This window comes from Rhea americana, unplaced genomic scaffold, assembly GCF_003343005.1.
Source record: "Rhea americana isolate MKP2758 unplaced genomic scaffold, rheAme1 scaffold_162, whole genome shotgun sequence".
NCBI lineage: Eukaryota > Metazoa > Chordata > Aves > Rheiformes > Rheidae > Rhea > Rhea americana.
The window spans coordinates 1,806,313-1,827,026 of record NW_028185728.1 but is presented as its reverse complement, the minus strand read 5'-3'; the positions used below and the strand labels follow the sequence as shown (position 1 = coordinate 1,827,026).

The following is a 20,714-nucleotide window of genomic DNA, read 5'->3' as shown; positions in this document are numbered from 1 at the left end:
GTGACACGTGGTTATTYGTATAGCACTAGCAAGTACATACATACGTACACACACAGACACATGTCCCCTACTACTTGGAGCTCGTGATCACTTAGACAGGCACACTACAGAAGTTACGCATCAGAGTGGAAGCAGAGCATACTAGGTAAACCAGGACACCAACTCCAGAACGGTGAACAGCTAAACGAAACCAACCAAAACACACATTATGTCCCAGAAACACCTGAAGACAACACTACATACATTTCAAAAACAAAGACATTAGCTCTCCCTGCCCAGAACTTGCCCAGGATTCAGAAGCCAGAGAGTGGAGAAGAGAACGGACTGGCAATGAAGGCCAGAGTCAAACCAAGCAGCAGTTGGAGAGAGATTCAAGACAGACAAGAAGGCAAGATTTGAGCAAGAAGGAAAGCAGACAGGGAGGCTTACAGAATTACTGCACCCTTCAAGTGCTATAGAGAAGATGGACCAGCAGGGTGATGAGATAGCTGCAGGATTGCAGCTGCATACTGGAAAGAGTTAGAGTTCAACAAGGGAAGTGACTGCATGGCCCAGACACAGTATGCTTCTCAGTGGCCTACTGCAGGAAACAGATAGGAGGAAGACAAAATTTCATGTCTCTGTGCTGCCCCAATGACTAGAGCACTAAAGAATTCAGGAAAAAAAAATCCAGTATTGCCTTCACCAAAAATTTTTCTGGTTGAAACACAAATACTTCAGGAAAGCAGGTATTTCTATGCTGTCCCCAGCACAAATCTGAAATGCACCYGATGCACAAAGGTTGCCAACCGTTGCATGACTAGCACGGGCTGGACAGTTTCCTCTAAGCCCTATGGAAAGCATGGCATATAATTGCAGGAAATATGACTCAGCTAAAGTTCCCTCTTGGTCCAAAGCAGAGTTTGCTTTTGTAAATAGCCTCTCCTCTTGGCTGAGCTCTGCAATAGAGCCAGAGGCTTTGCTCCCTTCTTACTCCACATCGCCAGGCACTGCATGTTCGTTCTCCCCTCACAGCACAGGAGAAAACAATCAGATAAGGTCCACAGTTCTGTGCTGGGAGTCAGAAAGGTTACATCCTTTCAGCCACAGTAGCAGGCCTCTTGTCAAATAAATTTCTCAGGATCATGAGATTTCCAGCTCCTCTTGCAAGGAAAGGAGAAGCCTACAGAGCTGTTAGGAGAAGCAGAGAGCAGAGGTTCAGCTTTCTTTTCCTTTCTTCAGCTCCACTGGCTGTGAAGCAGACAGGAGCAAGTCCTGCTGACCAAACAAGTGAAGCACACTGGTAGCACATTTAGTGTTCTGAGAACTATTGGACTGTTTTGCTTCAAGCTCTCAAAAAACAAACCCTTCCCAGTTCCAGCAGAAAACCCATTTTGGTTCTCCTAGGTTGCCTAGACTATTGCTGAGGAGAKATGAGGGGTAATTCTGAAAGAAATCATTTGCTTCATAGTTCATCAYAGCTCACAACAATACATGGGCTGTCTCCAAAGCAATCCTGCTGGATTTCAGCCGTCCTGTCACACATCTTCTTGGGAACTCAAACCTTCTACACACACCTCTGAAAAAGTAGCTTACCAGAATAGCTCTTCTCCATGGCAACTGGAAGGAAAAATGAGATGTTCTCCACTTTCTCTTTCACATTCTTCATTATTCTTGGCTTGCAGGATTGCCAAAACATTCACACAGAATCCCCTCACCTTGGCCCAGGCCCCTTCTTTTCCTCTACCAGTGCCCTACAATGAAGAGGTCCCCTGTCCTTGCAAAGGCAGGCCCCAAGCTTGTTCACTCTTCTTACCAAGGCCATACAGGTTCCCAGTTGCATTGATCACAGAAGGTTCTAATCCCCATAGCGACATCCAGGATACTGGTTTTATTCACAATGCTTCTGAAGGCCCCAATATCTCAGCTATAATTTAAAGCTAGACCTGACCCTTGTTTGTGGTTTTCAGTGAGGTTATTGGTACTTCTGGAGAAAAYTCCAGATCTACAGAAAGAGACTAGAAAGAAAGAAAATATTCCTTATCTGGTATGGAGGGTTCTCTGATCCAGCCATCTGCAATCAGTCTTCCGCAGTGATCTGTCCAGAAACGGACCCAAAGGCTCCCTCTCCCCTGCCTTTTTCCAGAGGCAGGAAGCAAAACTGAAAACTACCCAAGACAAATACACAGAATTCMCCAAATCAGAAATTAATTTAGGTTGAACAAAGACAGCCAGATTAAAATGCTTCAAGACTCTTAAAAATGAGATGAAATCACACCACCATGAACCACCTGCCTAACAAAGGAAAGGAATAGCATCTCTCACTTCTGTGGAGAAGGACAAATTAAGCTGCAAAGCACAGAAGTATTACAGTACGAGACTGAATAACCACTGTAGAGCAGTTATGCCCATTATTAGCCTTTTAATAAAATACTAAGACTACATTTATAGTTTAAGCAACCCAAACCAGATTCAAATGTAGCCAAACAGTTGTGATCTTCTAGCAGGAGGGTSCCAAGTATTGCCTTTATTCTGAGCAGGTCCCTCAGGAGGCTACAGAAAAGATACTTTTATCACTAAAGGATAAGCAGGCCTCTAAGAGTTCAGACCAGGCATCACCAGCAACCCTCTCAGGGTCTGTCTTTGGTAGCAAGCATCTACCCTTCCCACTGAACGGCTGTGGCTCCCTGCTGGCTAACACTGTCCCTGCTTCATGAAGCCTCCAGCGGTCAAACCAAACAAAGCACAAAGCAACTCCAAGTCCCACTGATATACTTGATGAGTCACCTCTCCGTTTCCCAAGGAAGCAGTTGTCCAGCACCCTTCATGTTCCCACCAAAAATCGACCATACCCAGCAGGACATCTGGCTTGTTTCTTGAGCCCTGACCTCATTCCTCTGCCACACTGCTCCATGAGTCGAGGGGCACAAATTAATTCTTAATACATTTCCCACGGCTGCACAAGAGGTTCCTGCAGAGACGAGCCAGGTGATGCATGCACTGCTGAACCAGAGGAGGGACTGGCTCCATCTTCACCAGCTGTGTTAGTGTTCGGCAATTGCTGTAGRGTGCTTTGGAAGAAATACTTGGAGAAAGGAATGTAAGACTGCCTGGCCACTGCCCTCCAGAGAGTCGGGGACATGCAGCAGGCAAAAAATCAGCATCATCCCTGCTTCCTTATTGCTGAGGGCCTGAACCAGCGCTCTCTCCATCCCAAAGTGCTTGCTCCAGGGAGCAAGAGCTGGGGAAGTTCTCTTTACAACACAAAAGAGTAGAGAGCTTTTGATAAATATGTAATGAAGTAGGAAATGACCCAGCCCTCACCCTGACGAGTGTGCAATGYTTTCGTTTCCAACAGCCAAACTGCTCCCCAGATTCATGCAAGGGCTATCCCAAARCCACACGGCATGAGCTGAATTACAGTGGGTGACATCAGCCCAGGTTTACAGCAATCCAGCTACATGGGGAACAAGTGTCCGCTGCCAGTCACAAATCCCAAATAGTGCARGGTTTCATTCAGGAGAGCTGTGCAGGGAGATATCAATGTTGGATGATAYACCGCTGCTAGCGAGAAGCCCATCCCTGTCAGCATTGTCTCAGGTCCCCAAATGTTACCTACATTGCTGTGTTGCTTGGCAATTTAGTAACTAGTATTTCTCCTAGAGTTCAGAGAAAAAAGTCACCCAGTGTAACACAGAGGAGTTGAAATGACAATTCATTTCCTTCCTGAACCCCTTCCTCTTTCCCAGTCCCCTCAATTTCAGGTAAGGTCAGCAGATGCTCCAAAAGAAATGGGACAAAGCTTTCACACCATATGCAATCCATCACAGGCAGTACATGCGCCAACCTTTCGCCATGACAAACAGAACAAGGGGACAGGAAGGAGAGCAGAGGTCAGTCAAAACAGGGATAGTTAGCAATAAAATTATAAAGCAGCTCATCACATACAGCTATGCCCTAAAGACTAGCTTGCTGCCTTGGCTTTCCTGGGACCACTAAGGCTTGTTTAACAGAACGAATGCCAGGATTCTGGGAGATTGGTCTTGTGAYGCATTTGTAGCTAGTGCTGCTGTTTCTACATGGACCATTGCCTTGGAAGTTGGCCTTGGAGAAGCCATTCACCTCTGGCCTTGAAGGAGATTCAGCTCTAGTAACTTCGTGAAATGAAGACAAAACAAGTAGTGGCCTACAATCAGGTGGTTTGGAACAGGAGTTCCTGCAGAGCAAGGGGGTCTCAGTAACATCTCAGAGACCCCAACCTCACCATTAGCATACACCATCTCTCATTTCTTAGCTTCAGAAAAGTCCCATACCTATGAGATAGCTTGCCAATAAAAGAAGAGGCCTCAATTTTTCTATTACCAGGAGAAGACTCCCTGATCTGCACTCAGACACTGTATGGCTGAACCTTACAGGCACAACCCCAAAACCAGAGGCCTGAGGCATGCCCTGAGCAGAGCCTAGAGCTCCAACAGATGGGAAATAAAAGTCCTTGCTAGYTCTGATCCTTTTGGAACTACACTATATCCTCTGATGGCTGTGGCCAAACAGCAAGGATTATTTAYGGAACAGGGAAGGAAAAACCTACCGTCACAATGTTTTACTGCTCAAGGCTACTTCCTCAACAACCCTTTCATTCCCGTTCAGTCTATACGCTGGGAACCCGTACGTGCGGTCCAAAGGCAGAGCAGTCATTTTAAAGTGCATTCTGCCAGCAGATGCCATACTTTCAAAGCAGCGAGCAGAATTTAACCTGAAGCATAAACTGAGCATCCCAGACCTGCAGAACTGTTAAACAAGACACGAAAGACCAGCCCATAGGGAAAACGAGATAGGAGAGGAAGCCTAAATAAACCAATACCTTAGGGTAAAATCAAAATGAAAGCTCTTTTTCCTTTTCAGAAAGCAACCAAAGGAAGAGATAAATATGTTATTATACTTACAATAAAGTGATGCATTCATTTAGATAGTGCTAATGGAAACCCAATTTCTGTTTTTTTTTTTTGTTGTTGTTTTTCGTTTTTTTCCCCCCCACAATACTTTCCCTCAGCCAGTTCCAAGACTGCATTTCTAAAGGAAGCCATATGGGGAAATAATTGCCCATCACTCCATGGGAGTTTGCTCCTCTAACCCACTCTCCAGTTTGCTCATGGGGTATCTGGCTGAAAGTGGAACTTGTTTTTAAGTGGATACAACAGAGATACCAAGGGACYGTGGGCTACAAGTACAGATCTAAGTGATCTCTCTTCCAAGTAACCTTCTGCAGGGCTCAAGCCTGCAGCATAACATGAATTTCTCAGTTTCGGGCACAGCACRGGAAGGCCCAAAGGGTCTAAAACCCAAATTGATCTGACCAACTCAGTGAAGAGATCATGCACACTGCTGGGAGTGGTGAGTCTACTCACTGAAGTAGTTTTCAGAAGTTTTTTTTTTTTCAACAAAATACCTAACTGATATTTCTGGACATAGCAGAAACTCCAAAATGATTAAATGTGCATTAATTATGAACATAAACCTCCAACTGGGACCACAGAAGGCAGTGAAGATGGTGCAGAAGYCAACAACTGAGAGGTGCAGGGAAATGAGCAAGGCAGCCATCAGAAGGGGTTATCTGCACTTTTGTACAGTTGGGACATTTGTACATTGTTATATTTGTAACTAATGGGAAGTCTTTATGCCAAAAAAGAACAGGATAAAAGACTGAAGCTTCCACTGCCCCTGGCCTTCCAAACTTCAGTAATGTTAACCTGATAAAGATGAAGTTCAGGTACTCAAAAATAGTTATGAGAGGAAAAAAAAAAAGTATGTGAAGAGAGTGCCCCTTTTCTAAAGGACTAGTCAGTCTGGAAATACTTCCCTTAGGCAAGTATCAAGAATGAGCTAAGTTTTACTAAATCATTTCTGCAAAGAAATGTAGAATAGGTAGACGAATCAAAAAGTAATATGTTGAGCTTTTGCAAAAAGGGGCAAAAAGTGACCATGTCTACACTTCTAATTCCTCCCAGTTTTTATGCAAACTAGGCACAAAGGAGGGATGTTAACAAACCATCAACAGCAGAACAGATACAGCAGGGATAATTAAAGTCATCCACTTTCTGCATGAGATTGCTAGTCCCTAATGGAGAAAATCACGAGTTGGGTGTTTGTCCTGCTCTGACAACCAGTCATTGGGACAYGTGTGAATTACAGTCTATTTGTCTCAACTGTCTCAGAAACACCGCATCTCCCCCCCTTCAGTGACAGTACTCTTCTTCTGGGACCCTGGCCACATGAGGCTCTTCATACTTCCTCAGCTGGTTTTCAGACCGCAATCCTCCCTTCAACAGGCTTCTTATGCCTCAGGAGAGGCTGAAAGAAAACCTGGTTAGCCCTCCTCAGCAGAGGTCCTGTAGACTGCAGCTGTCTCACAACAAGCATTTTGTCTCCTCTGTGGTGAGCTCTGTTATTTACAGACAGCTCTAAAAAGAAAAAGTTCTGGTTCCCTCAATGCTGGTGCAAAAAGGCCAGGTCTCACAGGAGACACCGTAAGGAGGGAATGCTGCAGTCTGCAATCTTACACCTAAAGTCTCTCACCTACAGAACAACTGAAAGGCAGGTGTAAAGCTGGCAAAACTCTCTGTGGTAAGAGACATCTGGAACTTAAGCAGATACAGTCGTACCCCCTACCTCCTCGTCCCACTTTCCCAAACCTCTCAGGTCTTCAAAGCGTAAAAAGCAGAACATTGTCCCTGTTCTAGATTCACTGTTATCTAAAGTGGGATACATCAGTGGGTGCAGGGTACGATAACGCTCCCAAGCTGTTTGCAGTTTGGAGCAAGTTTAAGGTTGCTAGCACACAAGATGAGAGAAGAACTTCACCTGCAACCTGCTGGTCATTCTGGCAAGTYAGTATTACATTAGTAACATACCTTTTCTGCTTGTATGTCAACATCGCTTCAGCAATGGGCAACTGATGTGCACAGTTTGCCCCTGCTATATATTGCGTTATTCTGGAGACGACATCAGGCGTTTCTGGAACTGCAACAGAGCAAAGAGAAAATAAATGAAGTGAATTCTCAGACCATCACTAGTGTTGTCCATTACCTGCTCAGCCAAGCAGCTAATGGTACCCAGCCAGCTGCATTTGAATTGCATCTTCTGAAGGAAGCTCTGCAACCTACCCCAGAGTGCTGCAAAACATGTCTAAACATAAGCCAACATCCTACAAGAGCTTCAGAGATAAAAGACTAGGAAAGCACATGAGTTGTAGAGTTCTGTACACAGCATTACTTATTGAAAATATCACAGTTATTTTATATTTGCTAAAACACTTTTCTTTGCAAAAGCGTATCTGCTCAGAGTCAACTTTAGACTTTTGTCCCTCTTGACTGTGGGCAGCTGCTGAAGAAAGTGCCCAGCCTTCCCTGCCAGGACCTTGGTGAGCTGCTCTGCTCATACCAGTGTCTGGGTTACCTGATTTCCTAATGAACTCAATGTCTTGATGAGATATTTGAAAGACTGACAGTCTTTCAAGGGTAGAAAGAGCACAAAGATCATGTGTTTATCAGCAAGCATGCTTAAAGTCTGTGAGTGAGTATTTGCCTCAAGTTGGCAGGGACAATTCCCTCAATGCCTTCCACACTGCTTTCATTCAGGCAAAGAGCCCGAACCATGAGATAAGGGAACACAAGTTACCTTCACCAGGCACTTCCATACCTTAATGGATATTTTAACCCAGAGCCTCTAACAACAGTTATTTTAGCAGCGAACTGTGAAAAGCTAGCATGCCTTGCCAGACCTCCTTAAGTCATCACAGGGTTTGTATGTTCTCTCTGCCCGGATGAAAATGAGGAACCCACAAGGCCTGGACTGCACAGAAATGGGGATGCATTTTCCTCACAGCATATGGGCAAGTAAATAAGGGCTGCAGCATAAACCCTATTAATGAAGGGACACAGCTCTTGGGCTGGACTTCCATAGTTAATGAAGTATTCCTAAGCCAGACACAAAGGGCAAACTTGTATTTACATTTGTTACCATTTTCAAGTGCAGSAAGGAATTAAAAGAGACCTATTCTAGGTATCTGTTCTTCCACGAGCTTGGAATCACAGAAAAATGTAGGTTAGATGGGACTTCAGGAGACCTCCAGTCCACCTTTCTGCTCCAAGTAGGAGTAACTTCACAGCTAGAACAGGCTGCAGCCAAGTTCCCATCTGCTGGAAAAGGCTCCAAAATATCCCCTGGAAAGAGGCATCTCTTTCCTCCTCTCACAGGAGGATGACTTCCGCAAGCATCCTATCCCCCTAGGGAGCCCCAGGCACTCCCCGTAATTCCAGCAGGAGAAGCATACTGAAACCCCCCACCCTCACACTGCTCTGAAAATGCTGATGCTTTTTCCTGCTAGGGGAATTCCTGCGAGGGATAGGCCACCATGAGAGCATTGCTCCTCACGCAAGTTGCAAGCCTTCAGGGAGGCCTAAACATCAGATGCAAATCCTCCTTTCTCCTGTTTCTTTCCGTTCTTGTAGGAACGGATGGAAAAACTGTAAGCATTAATATTTTAAGCAATTGAGTACTTTAACATTCAGTAAGATTTTACTCTGGCTTAGAACAGATTCACATCAGGAACTTGTTGATCTGACCAAGGGCAGCTCTCACATGTTACAATACTGGCAAAGAACAAAATTCTTTTTTAATGAGAAAGATCCTGCCAGCAATTTCAGATATGCCAAAAATCATTTTCTTCTGCAACTAATAAAAGTTGATCTTCTCAGAATTTGCAGTTTTCCAGATCTGGCTCTCCAGATCACCAAAGGCGGTGATGTAGTAAACTTTGTAGTGAGACCTTCACATCAAAAAACAAAACTGAGAGCTAGGAAAAACAATGTGACTCAGAGGCAGCTAGTGCCTCTCAGAGCCAACAAATGTTTGCAGACCACTAAGCGGAGGACACGCAAAGGTCAGCCTCTGAAAAGGGCATGAGGTGGAGGAAGGAGAAAAGAGGAACAAAAACATTTGTCTGCTTCCTTTTGTATTTACTCGACCTTTACTAAAATTACTCATTCAAAGCTTTTATCCCACACAGGCCAGACACAGACACGTGGTCTTACCAGTGGTCTGTGCTTCAAGTTTGTTGAACAGATCTCTCCACGCTAGATCTTGGAAGAAGTTGTTGTATCTATAATCTACAGACCCCAGATACTTGGCCACTGGATGAGAGCCTAAGAAAGAAAGGAAAAYATGACAGTTGTTCTTCCCAGCACTAAACACAGGTGTGGTTTCTKTCTGCAATTAAATTCCAAAAATCAAAACTACACTAGACACCTCAGAAATAAATTTCTATAATTAAAAAGAAGTTAGTCAAGCTTATCTCTACAACAGCAAGCGAATAGATTTTCCAATAGGGACACTGCTTCAACATCACTGACTTCTTTCAGAGTTATATCCCTCCCTCCCAGGCAATCCAAATATGAAAAGGCCAAAGAAAACAGGACTGGGAAACTGCTGAGGAACTAGAYGATTTGGAAGACCCTGAGGCCCTAYAGCTTTCCACCTCAGGCACTCAGTTTTGCAAGCATCTTGCACAGCAGCCCTTTCTCCCTCCCAGCTGCCCTGCAYGCAGTGAGGTCAGGCCACTTCTGCCGAGAGGAGAGSGATCCCCTCCAAACACCACTCATCCCCCGTGGCTGCTCTGCAACACAGAAGGAGCAATCATCTCCAGCCCAGGGAGGCTTGTTTAACCCGGGGGAGAGAGGTAGGGGGGGAGGTTAGAGAAGGTGCAAAAGAAGCCACAACAAGTTCAATAATTAGGCTGTAATTAAAGATAGAAGCAGAGTCTGAAGAGCACAGTCCCTGGTGAATGCTGGCATACACCTGAGGTCCTTGCTTGCCCTAGCTACACCCAACACTCTTCTGTGAGCTCAGGAAGACCTACTACTTTCACCAAGTTTATTCATGCAGGCTCCATCTTGCAGCCACGGATGGAGATCTGCCTTCACACCTACTGACACTGAGCAGGAGAGGGAAGGCGTTTAAGGGGCAACCTCTGCCCTGGGGAGGTATCTACAATTTGCCACCAGCAATTTAGGCTGCATGTRTCTGGAAACCAGATGATATGCCATTGTAACTGCCTCTCCAGTTTCCAGTACAGGAGAAAAGGTGCACCAGGATTAGACTTTCTAGTCATTATGTTTCAGCCTTTGCTCTTTCCATGCTCAGTGTGGATCCTGGGTGTTTAAAATCATCTGTGAACAGGCCTCAGAGCTTCTCCCAAACAGCTTAGTTTTATCCTCCCTACATACTGAATTCTCACATCAAGCCACATTTTCAGAGACCACAACAGTTGTGTCATCAGCTGGTAATCAGTAACCCGAYGAGTCCAAAAACACCCTAGATTGCTTAAATATACTCTCCATCCTCCAGTAAAACTCATAGTGGAAAAAAAATCACTGTGTTTCTTAGAACTCCAGACTAGCACAAATTTCCAGACTTCCTCAAGAGTTTCAAGCMAAAGATCTCTGAGCTCTCCCTGGTTTCATTAGAGACTAGAGCATAAGTTCTTTCCTGGACACTCAGGATGATTGCTACTTTAAGACTCATTCTTTCTTTTATAGTGGAGTTTTAAACAGTGCRTGCAGAATAGCTCTGCATCATGCACTGGAGAAGTGACAGCTTTCTCACATGTTGGGAAAACACATCACGTACAGTCGGAACCAAGTACCAAACACGAGATCTGYTGAGAAGCTGTAGCCACAGGGGCTAAATGCTGAAAACAAACAAAAACACCACCACAACAACAAAAAAAAAAAACTTTGTTTCTCTTTTATTTGCTCCTTTGAATCATTACTTCACTGGTCTGGACATCAAGGGAGTCTTTCACCCAAAGAATCAGAAGCATGTGAGCAGGATGCAGACAACAAGCCATTGTGCATTAACTCTTCTTCATCTCTCACTACAGAGTAGTGGACTAAAAAAGTAAAACCATCTCAGAAATTAAAAGAAAAAAAAAGCCACCACTCCCTACTTAGAAGGCACTGGTAACAGCAGAAACTCTTTTCCTTCTAGATGTTTATGGCATAGTCACCACACTGTCTTTGGTGCATTAATTGTCAAAAGGAGGTTGCTACACAATCACACCGATGAACTGCCAGAAAGCTGGCCAGAAATGAGTGCTTGATACAATCAAGAAATAACACAGACTTTCATGGGAAAGTCTCATTAGAGAAGTTTATATTTTTAAGATACATTTTAAAAATATTCACAGTTCTGAAGCAGTTCCACTATCAGTTCAGTGTTTTGTTCCCTTTTGTTTTTTTATATTACCAGGAAGAGTTTTAAGATTGAAAGTGCATTGTAAGATTTAGCTAATATTTTTGGATAATTTTTTAAAGAGAGAATAACCAAAGACCATGGGACGGAAAACTACACTGCGCTCCTCTCCTCAGGCCAGGAGAAGGTGAGGACTATTTCCTGCTAGCTCCTTTGGAATTAAATGTTTTTGTTACAGAAGAGAGCCAGGCCTCTTCATTTACCTTCTGCAAATCCYACCACTAAATTGACACAGCCTAACACCCCGTCCATGGGGCCAGGCAGCACCTTCTGCCTTCCCTCAGTCAGAGCAAACAAACACCATCCAGCCAGTTGCAAACCTTGAAGACTGGAATATACCAYGGAAAAGCACTCTTCAAGCTCCACTTGTGTCACTCAGGTGCCCTCACTTGTGTGAGCAGCTGCTCACACAAACCAAGCATCAGACAAGRCTGACCCCTTGCATCAACCCCCTACGACACACCAGCACTGCCCAGATGTTGCTCCCTGAGCATAGGCGACTGCCCTGCTTCTCAGGCCCCGGCTAGAATGCTCCTCATCTTCCTGCCTACAGCAGCGAGGCCCCAGTGCTATCGCTGGTCCGCTCCGCTCCCCGGGATGCAAACACTCCAAGCTAGGTTACTTGCCAGCCAAGCAGTAACCTAGAGCTGTTGGAAAGGCAAAGCTGAGGTGCTAGAAAACTGAGGAAAAGACTCAAGGAGAATAAGACATAAAGGAATGGTCAAAAGACACAGGTAGTTTTAATAATTTGAACTCTCAGCAGTTTCAGAGCCTTTAAAATTTCCTCCTTCTTCTTTCACAAATATTTTGTGTGTCAGCCTGGAAGAGGCTAGAACAGTTATTGCTTCGGGAAACACTGCACCCCATAAATAAGATTTCAGCCAGAGAAAGGATTTCCAAAACRTTATTCTATGAAGTCATTGCGTAGTGATAAAAAGATGCATAAGAACCTCCCCATTTGGGAAGAAAGGACTCAACCCCTGCTTCAAACAAGAGGTTTACAAGCAGACTTTGGCATCAAAAACATAAAGACGAAATTCACTCATGCAACACAAGCAATGCAAACAAACAATATTACGGCAGCATGACATTTGCCTCATTTAACAGCCAGTTACCTGGCCAAAGCTTCCAGGAGGGCTGTTCCTGAGGGAACACATCACATTTAACTCATTCATCTTTCTACAAAAAAAAATTTGTTCCTTATTTACCTAGAGGGATGATCAAAAATCTCATGTAGCCGAGCCAGTCTGGGGTTTTGTGAGACAGCTGCTCTACAAAGAGCCTCAACACAGCACTGAGGTAATTCTGGGCTCCGGCCACTGCAATTTTAATTGGGTTTGGAGGCTGGGAATTGCAGTTACAGCTAGACAAAAAAAAAGAGGGAACATATTCATCATTGTGCTTCCAATCAGCTATTTAAGAATAAGACAAAAATTTTCTTCAATAACAGTCAAGGTAAAAAAGAGCTTGTTCAATACACAAGGCAATAACACAATGACTAGTAGCAGCTTAAAACACCATTAATAAAATACAACATTGCTCAATACTTTAACTGGCCTCCTTGCTCTTTCTTTGACACATTTTGACAGTCTAAAGGGTTTGATTTAACTATCCAGGTTGGGATGCATGCATCACAGCTAATTGTGCTGGGTCAGGGAACACATTCTGGTATCCACAGCCCTCAGTAGATATCACCTTAAGGAAAAAAACAAAAAACAAACACACCCATCCTAATTTAAAATCTACCTATCAGCTTTGAAAGCTTTAGTGCTTTTTAGATTAGAGGCAACCTCCAAAGAGCAATCGTGTAAAATCAGCTGTGCTGATGATAGGAGACTTGTATKCCCCCCCAAACATGGCAGAACAGCAACACCTGTGCGAGGCTGGCAAATGCTGAAGAACCACACACCACTGACTTCAGGAGAGTGGAGGGGAGAAGTATTTCGAGCACTAGACAGAAAATTCCCTGAGCGTTGGGGCACAAGAGCTGAGAGGCTTTTAGAGCTAAGGACCACAAGCCCTCCTTTCTACAGGAGGCAGAACAAACAAAATAAGCAAGGTCAGAACTTACTATCTCTGTATCCTGGAGACAATAGTGCTAAAAGCCGCCTGAATATCAGCCGAGGAACACGTACAGACCACAGGCAGAGTATGCTTTTGCAAGACATCTGATAGGTACTGAGGAAAGAACAGAACATATCAATGTCCTTTTTGGCACAGTTTATCACAAAAAGAAAATCCCACCTCCCTCAGCCTCTTAGGGCTTTTCACAGCAAAGTATGGGCGCTCTCCTTGTGCCCAATTTGTAGGTAGCGGTTTCCTAAACACTTCTTTCCTTGGGCCTCAGCCAAAGAAAAGSTTTTCCTCTAAAAGACTGGAACCACTGCACCTTCTTGACCAATGTCAACAACACTCAAAAATATGGCATTTATGCCAACAATAACTTTAGAAGAGCAGTTTGTTAAGGCCCCAGAGAGCAGGGAAGCTGCAGAAGATAAGAGCAGACTCTCCTACTTACCTGCCTCTGGAACTGCAGTTGCAGTTCTTTACAACTTAAAAAGAACTTGACAAATGTAATGTTCTGCCCACCCTCAAGCACTGAAAAAAGGAAAAGGCTATGAACACACATTCCTCATGATGAATTCTTCCCCCTCCATCCAGCTCAAAGGGAAATAAGATATACACAGACATAACATTAACAAGTCTCAGTAATTACCTCACACTTCTATCAAACTCCACACCATTAATCCATATCCCCAGGTCAACACYATCATCTTCTCCACTGATACTGCATATACAACCTGCTAATGTTACTGGAGGAAGACTTAAAAGCCCTCTCTCCACCTCTGCCACCTCTCTGGTCAAATAGAAGGCACCTCTCCATCTCTCAAGTGTGCTGGAGCAACTGCAACCAGTAACTCTGCTGGAATCGATCCCCCAGCAYGCTGTAAGCCCCCACAGACCACTAGTGCTCTTCCAGCCAAGTGGGAGAACCTACTTGGCTAGTGTTTGAGCTCAAGGCCTGCACTCACACCATTGCTGAGGAGGGACAGCCAAGGAAAGCTGTGCTTCAGATCATGTCTCCTGCCTTTACCTGGCCTTGCCAATCAGACGTATTGACAAGAATAATGTTTTCTGGCAGCTGGTCATCAGAAACCAAGATGTGATTTAGCTGGTCATATACAGTTTTCCTGGGGATCTGGAAATACAAAGACACAAAGAGAACATAATTGTAGGAGATGCCAGCTCTAACCCATAGCTCCAGCCCATAGCTCCAGCTCTGGGAATTTACAAAAAACATCTGTGGATAGGCTGGTCAGTACACGGTCACCTCATCAGCAGGGTAGACTAGGAGCTGCAGGGCCCAATTCCCTTTCAGCAAGGACAACACTTGGGCCAGAAGAAAAGGGATCACTGGAGACGGTTTTGAGAAGAGAAAAACTAAAAGTAGCTAGAGAGGCAGCAATACTTTTCATACCTGTAAGTGGTGGCGGGTGTCTGGAGACCGTTCATTGTCCAGACTGTTTGCCCTCTCATTCTGTGGCCTCACTGGCTGCCTCTCCTTCAGAGATGTGCTTCTTCCCCGACGTCCAGTCTGCTTTCCTTCAGACCTGGTAGCGAGAAGTGATCATGTTCCACTTAGGGCTTATTTCTGAGTGAGATTCATCYTCAAAACCCCATACCAACCACATCTGGCAATCTCATCACTGTCAGCAGAGGTATAACCACTATCATACATGCAGATCTGAGCTAGCTTGAGATCTGTTAATTTGATAATGGAAAAGCTATTGAGCACATGGAGAAGCTAGAGAGCATATTCCCAGGAGTCCCAGGCCAATTTCCATAACCCATGCTAAGACCCACAACATTGCCCTGTTGCTAMACAAGCAAGATAGGACTCAGTCATGTGAACTGCAGTTGCACATCCAAAAGCAGCACAGAAAACAGAAGAAAATCTATTTGYTTGCAGATAACCAGATTAATTTATCTGATGGGGTTGTTCCTCTCTCTSAAAAGACTTAACAGTATTTAGGCAGACTCAGCAACTACTTTTAAGGAGAAAATCTGCATCACACGTTGATTTAGCAACAGTATCTTTGAGCCAGCAGGTCCTCAGTGTTACAAAAAACTTCCTTGGCCACAGAGCAGTTATGAGGAGAGGAGACAGATCAAGGAATCATCCCTGAGCAACACTGGAGCAATGCTGCCCTTCAGGGCTCCAAGTATCCACATCTCAAGCACCATCACTTGAGTGCCTGAACACAAGGAGACTCTTCCTGCAGTCAAGAGCTAAGGGCCAGCCCAAACAAATACTAGTAGGCTGTCCATGCCCTCCTGCGCAGCCCTGCAGCAGAGACAATGCTGTGCCACTGCTCTACCTGGTGGATGGGATAATGAGGGACTCAGTCTTGGTGATCTTTCCACTGGGTGGGAGCTTCTCGACAAACACGTCTGGTGTGGGAAGTTCAGCTTCCTGGACCTCAGCTTGCTGGTTAGACTCCTGCAAACACACAAAGCACCTAAATAAGAAACAAAGCCTCCCTCTGCCTCCCAACCATGCACCTCAGGTTGGTTCTATCTGGTGCATATTCAGCTTGTCCCTCCCAGACACACTATTCACTGCCACAAGGGACAAGTCAATATTCACTATTTGGGGCTGCCAGGTCCCAGCTTTACCTCATAAGAGAGCTGTAAGGCAGGAAAGGTGCTCAGAAACAGAGCTTTGTAACAGACACTCTCCCAGCTTAAAGCAGGGATATACTTCCTCATGCAAYGCAGATTAACTCAGTTTATTATAACTAACAGAGAAAAGTCATAKAAGAAGTGTTACGAACAGTGTATCTCAGCAGTAACAACCCTAGGTTTGGGATTTTTACTCCAGGACCAGCTGAATTCCTAGCAATTACACTTGGAGAGACCAGACCTCATTGTACTTTTGTACAATTAAATGCAGCCCTAAGAACTCTTTTCAGGACAATACACATAGTCAGCAGCACACTTTGGGCCAGTCTTCCACAAACCAAGAGAAAGTCTGTTTAAACAGAAGTCCATGTAAAGCATTCCCATTTCAAAAGGCTAAAAGACATGAAAGACATGAACATCCAACAGCTGGGGTCAGAAGGACATCTCAGCATTATCTTCACTGCAGCTAATGTTATCTACATGAGTTATATTGTATATGTAGCTATATGGACATACAGACACATATCACAGACTGCAGTTCACAGCTGATACCCAAACAAGTGAGTTCTCAACTTACGTAAGAGACAGTGTCAGAAATACTGTCGCCTGCATGTTTGGTTCCAAGACTCTTGGACTTTTCAGGCACTTCTACCTGCTTGAGAAAAGCCAGGTATTAGGAGGTATAGCACCAGCACAATTCTCAGCCACACACTCTAGATCAGGCTGTTCAAAAGACACAGTTTTCTGTTTAAACACTGTGCAGTTCTGGAGCACGAGTGGGAACSCATCCTCTTCATGCTAGAACTGAATGCATTAGCATAGGATATGGCATGGTAACAACTGATTCCTCAACAGAAATTTAATGCAACATTCACGTTTAAAAACTTGATCACAAAGTCCCAAAAGAAGATCTGGTACCTATCCAAAGGGATTTGGTCTCTGCAAGGCCAAGTTCTGCCAACTACAGACAGAGTTAGGCATTAACCAGCACAGATAGCCCTGCAGCTGCTGCACAGAAACAGCCTCAGCGTTCTGCAAATCCCACCGCCTTCRGAGTGTTGCCACGACCCAGCACATGGCTCATAGGAACCGGGAGCCTGACCAGACAAGGGGTGCCACAAGCAATGATCACAGACAAGCAATACAGGTGACCAATGGATGTGACAGCTTGGGAGACCACTGGCAGATGCTCAGGGCAARGTTTCCACTGGAGCCCCTGTTCCAGAGCTTCCGGGCACAGGCAACTCCAGTGCAGACTGCAGCATGTACTCTCCCATCAAGGCCCTGCGGCTCATCAGCGTCTCTCTCTGGAGCTAGACRCCTGGAGGCACACACTGCCCCATGACCAGCAGGGCTCCAATATCCCCCCCCTTCACTCACAGTCTTAGAAACTCAGCCAACTCACACCAAATGATGCGCTACAAATGCAGGAGAGGCAAGAAAATGCTCTGGAACTGCGTTGTATTTTCTTCAATCTAATATACCACCCTCATCAGAAGTATACAGAAAAGAGGATGAGCTTCCCTTGCATTTGCTCCAGCCACCATCCTGAAGAGCAATACAGCATCAACGTGGTAAAGCTTTCTCTTAGCAATATGAGGGAGTCCACAGAGCTCCCAGGGAATATCTCCCACCCTGGCTTTCATTGCTACTATGCGCAAATCTGAGCTATTTATACCATCAGAAATTACTAAACACATAACCTGAAGATATCCACTTGAGTCAAAACTACATTTGCTATACAAACAAAAAAGCAAAAAAAAAAAAAACAAATCCCCCACCACAAACCATATGTTCTTAGCACAAAATTCACGTCTCTGTATCCAATTCTTTGGGATCAGAAAGTATGCTCTAATTTACATGTGCAAATACAGACAGCGCTGTTATCAGGGCTGAACATGACAGGTTAATACCATGGGGCTAGAGCACTTTAGTTTCAAAGGAAATGCAGATAGGTAGGGGAAATCTTGAGGCTGCTACATTAACTGCAGATAAATAATCATCTTGAAACATGACTTACAGGACTTGATGGCTCTTTCTGGCTCCTGATGCTGTGGATGCTACCAATTTCTGTCTGAGAGCTGGAGTGTGACAGTCCTTCAAAGTAAGGTCTATATAAGGGGAGGRAAAAAAGTTTCTTGCTATTAAAACCAGTTACAGCAATAATTCAACAAGTTCACAGTGAAGCAACAATGACTGTTTTTAGCGTGTTTTACTGCTCCTGACGGTTCAAGTAAAATTTACAAGCAACTTGTTTCTGTGAGCGAAAGGATGTGAGCAAGAGAAGTTAGCAAGTCCAGGGACCCCTGTCTAGCCCTGACACTGTCTGACCAACCTCCATTTAATGTATCCAGTGTGTCACCTGGGACACATCAGACCATATTTATTAAGGTCTCACTAGAAATACCTGCGTGCCCTCATATTACACAGCAAGAGGCAGCTTTTCATTCCTTAAAATGCAAGGTGGCTATAGGTCTAGCATTTCACACAGCAGAACAGATGCACATTCATTCCACATAAGCAGTTGTGCCCCCACTATCCCAAGCACCAGGTGCAGAGTTTCACAGTGCAATTCCTGTTCCAGCTGTGCAAATACTGAATTAGATGCCATTCCAGATAGGGCCTCGCTCATGACCGAAAGACAGCAAATGAAGTGGAATTACTGTCCCCCACTGATACTCTCTGCTCCTGTGGATAAGTGACTTTTGGTGCTAATACGGATTTTATTTCCAGCTTTCATCTGGATTTGGCTGCCAGCCCTAGGATCCAATTACACATTTGCTGAATAAGATAAGGTGGTGCATACAATCAGATTGTGCTTCCACGAAGAAACGCAGCTCATCACAGCAGGCTATGGGACTCTATTACAATTTAAGGAACTGAAAGTTTTAGTTGCAAAAGCAAGCTGCCTACAAGCATCAGAATTCTTAACATCCTTTTGAAGATATAAACACAAGAACTGGACACAGTAAGCCAAAAGCTGTCTCCCCAGGATCAAGTGTAGAGACAACAGACTTTTATTCCAGCAGTCATATATCCCAGAACAGTTAGCGCCTCAGCTATGGTACCAGGGAACAAGACACAAGCTCTCAGTGCATGTACTATAAACTTCACCTTGTTTCAAGGCAGCTGCTTACCCCAACATGTCTACCTCCAAATCCCTTCAAGGTAGGATCTACCAGTTCACAATACATCAGGTAAAGCTCCAAATGCCTTTAAAAGCCACCAGCCCCAGTACTTACTCCTGCCCCCATCTATCCTTACTGTCTTCTAGCTCATTGATAAGAAACAAGTGGCTCCAGACTAAGAATTGATTCTTAGCCTAAGTCATTCTATGTTAATTAGGACACTGGTACATCTGATAATTAGCTGGCGTTTAGCAGATACTGTACCGACCTTCTGCAGTTCTAAGCTTTGTGATRTTGTGATGGCTCTGGAATGAACAGGCCTGAGCATGCATCCACATGTCTGTCAGAAGCATGACTAGCTCCCATAGCCTCATGCTTTAAATCTTTATTCAGGCAGAAATGTGACACCGCTCTGCTAGCCCAGGGTCCTGCATCTGATTGAGACCCTGAGCCCCAAGACAGCAGCTGAACCCCTGGCTCAGCTCCACATTGCTGTGACCGCCCACCTGCCAGAACCCACAAGAACTGGTTCTTGGGTGTATCTGTATGAGCCACAGTAAGTTCCCTTAGGCCTTGAGGAACTGCTCTACTTCTCACAGTCCTGCCTGCTCTCTCCCTGCCAATACCATCCTTCCATGTAGGATCTTATCAGCTTTTCCAGAAAGGCAGTTTGCCTTGTCCATCCCTCCTCTCTACCCCTGTAGCTCCCAACTACATCTCCTCCTGCCTCAGCATCAGATTTCCTGCCTGTTTCTACCATCTCTTCAAAGCACCTATGTAAGGTTTAATTCCACTGCCCAGCAATAGTTTCTACCTTGAGCTCAGCCAGCTGAGCAGGCAGAACATTCGATGGGAACAAAGAAACAAACACGCCTGCAGTAAGCTAGATTCCCCACACATACTATTAGCTCATGAGCAGTCATTCAAGTTATCGTAACACACACTAAGGCTCTTGCACCGAGTCAAGAAGGAAGGCAAGCAGTGGGGAACAGAAACTATATCTGTGCTGATGCTGGACAGAGCAAAGGGCACTTGATCAAACAGGCTACACTCTACAGGGGGCTGGCCAAAACTAGCCATCTTATACTTACTTTAACTTTGGCTTTGGAGTGCTCAAGACACTGTCATCATCCTCCATTTCTGGCCCGCTGTCACTAGGGTTTTCTATATCCAGAGTGTCATATAGAAGGTCCAAGTCCTCTTCCACCTCTGGAACGTGCTCTGCTGGGTCCTGCTCTGAATCCAGAACCTATACACAGGACAAAAGCAGAAATTGCTGACTCAGTTAAGAGCCAAATGAATCCTACATCATCTGAGCTCCCTTGGGGGCTGCAGCACACCAGCCCTGTAAGGCTGTCAACCCCAGACAACTCACAGCAGGGAGGAGAGGGCACACTTGGGAGAAAGATTCTGTTTCCAGTGCAAGGGCACTATTACCCAACAGAAACATTAAGCAGTGTGTGTTGCAGGGGTGGTCAAGCTTGTCAGTATCTGGTTAAGCAACAGCTATCCATTAGACAAGGCATCTATGAACAAGCYTTAACAACGGATTCCATCATCACACAACCCACTCTATAAACAAAGTGTTAAAAAGTCCCGTTTTTCTTAGCACAAGTA

General features: G+C 44.8%; 1 protein-coding gene across 5 annotated transcripts in view; it reads right to left on the bottom strand.

Moving 5' to 3' along the window:
* PACS2 (phosphofurin acidic cluster sorting protein 2) overlaps nt 1-20,714 on the bottom strand; it is an 83,808-nt gene that overhangs the window by 17,784 nt on the left and 45,310 nt on the right. For 2 of the 5 annotated variants that reach the window (XM_085300281.1, XM_085300283.1), the window contains exons 9-18: nt 20,189-20,346; nt 17,990-18,080; nt 16,547-16,624; nt 15,666-15,787; nt 14,765-14,897; nt 14,381-14,485; nt 13,358-13,464; nt 12,495-12,649; nt 9,069-9,179; nt 6,888-6,996 (exon numbers count right to left, since the gene is read on the bottom strand). In XM_085300281.1, coding sequence (XP_085156407.1) covers nt 6,888-6,996; nt 9,069-9,179; nt 12,495-12,649; nt 13,358-13,464; nt 14,381-14,485; nt 14,765-14,897; nt 15,666-15,787; nt 16,547-16,624; nt 17,990-18,080; nt 20,189-20,346 — 1,169 coding nt within the window. The remainder of the gene's footprint in view (nt 1-6,887; nt 6,997-9,068; nt 9,180-12,494; nt 12,650-13,357; nt 13,465-14,380; nt 14,486-14,764; nt 14,898-15,665; nt 15,788-16,546; nt 16,625-17,989; nt 18,081-20,188; nt 20,347-20,714) is intronic. The other 3 variants (XM_085300282.1, XM_085300284.1, XM_085300285.1) reach the window with 2 other exon arrangements.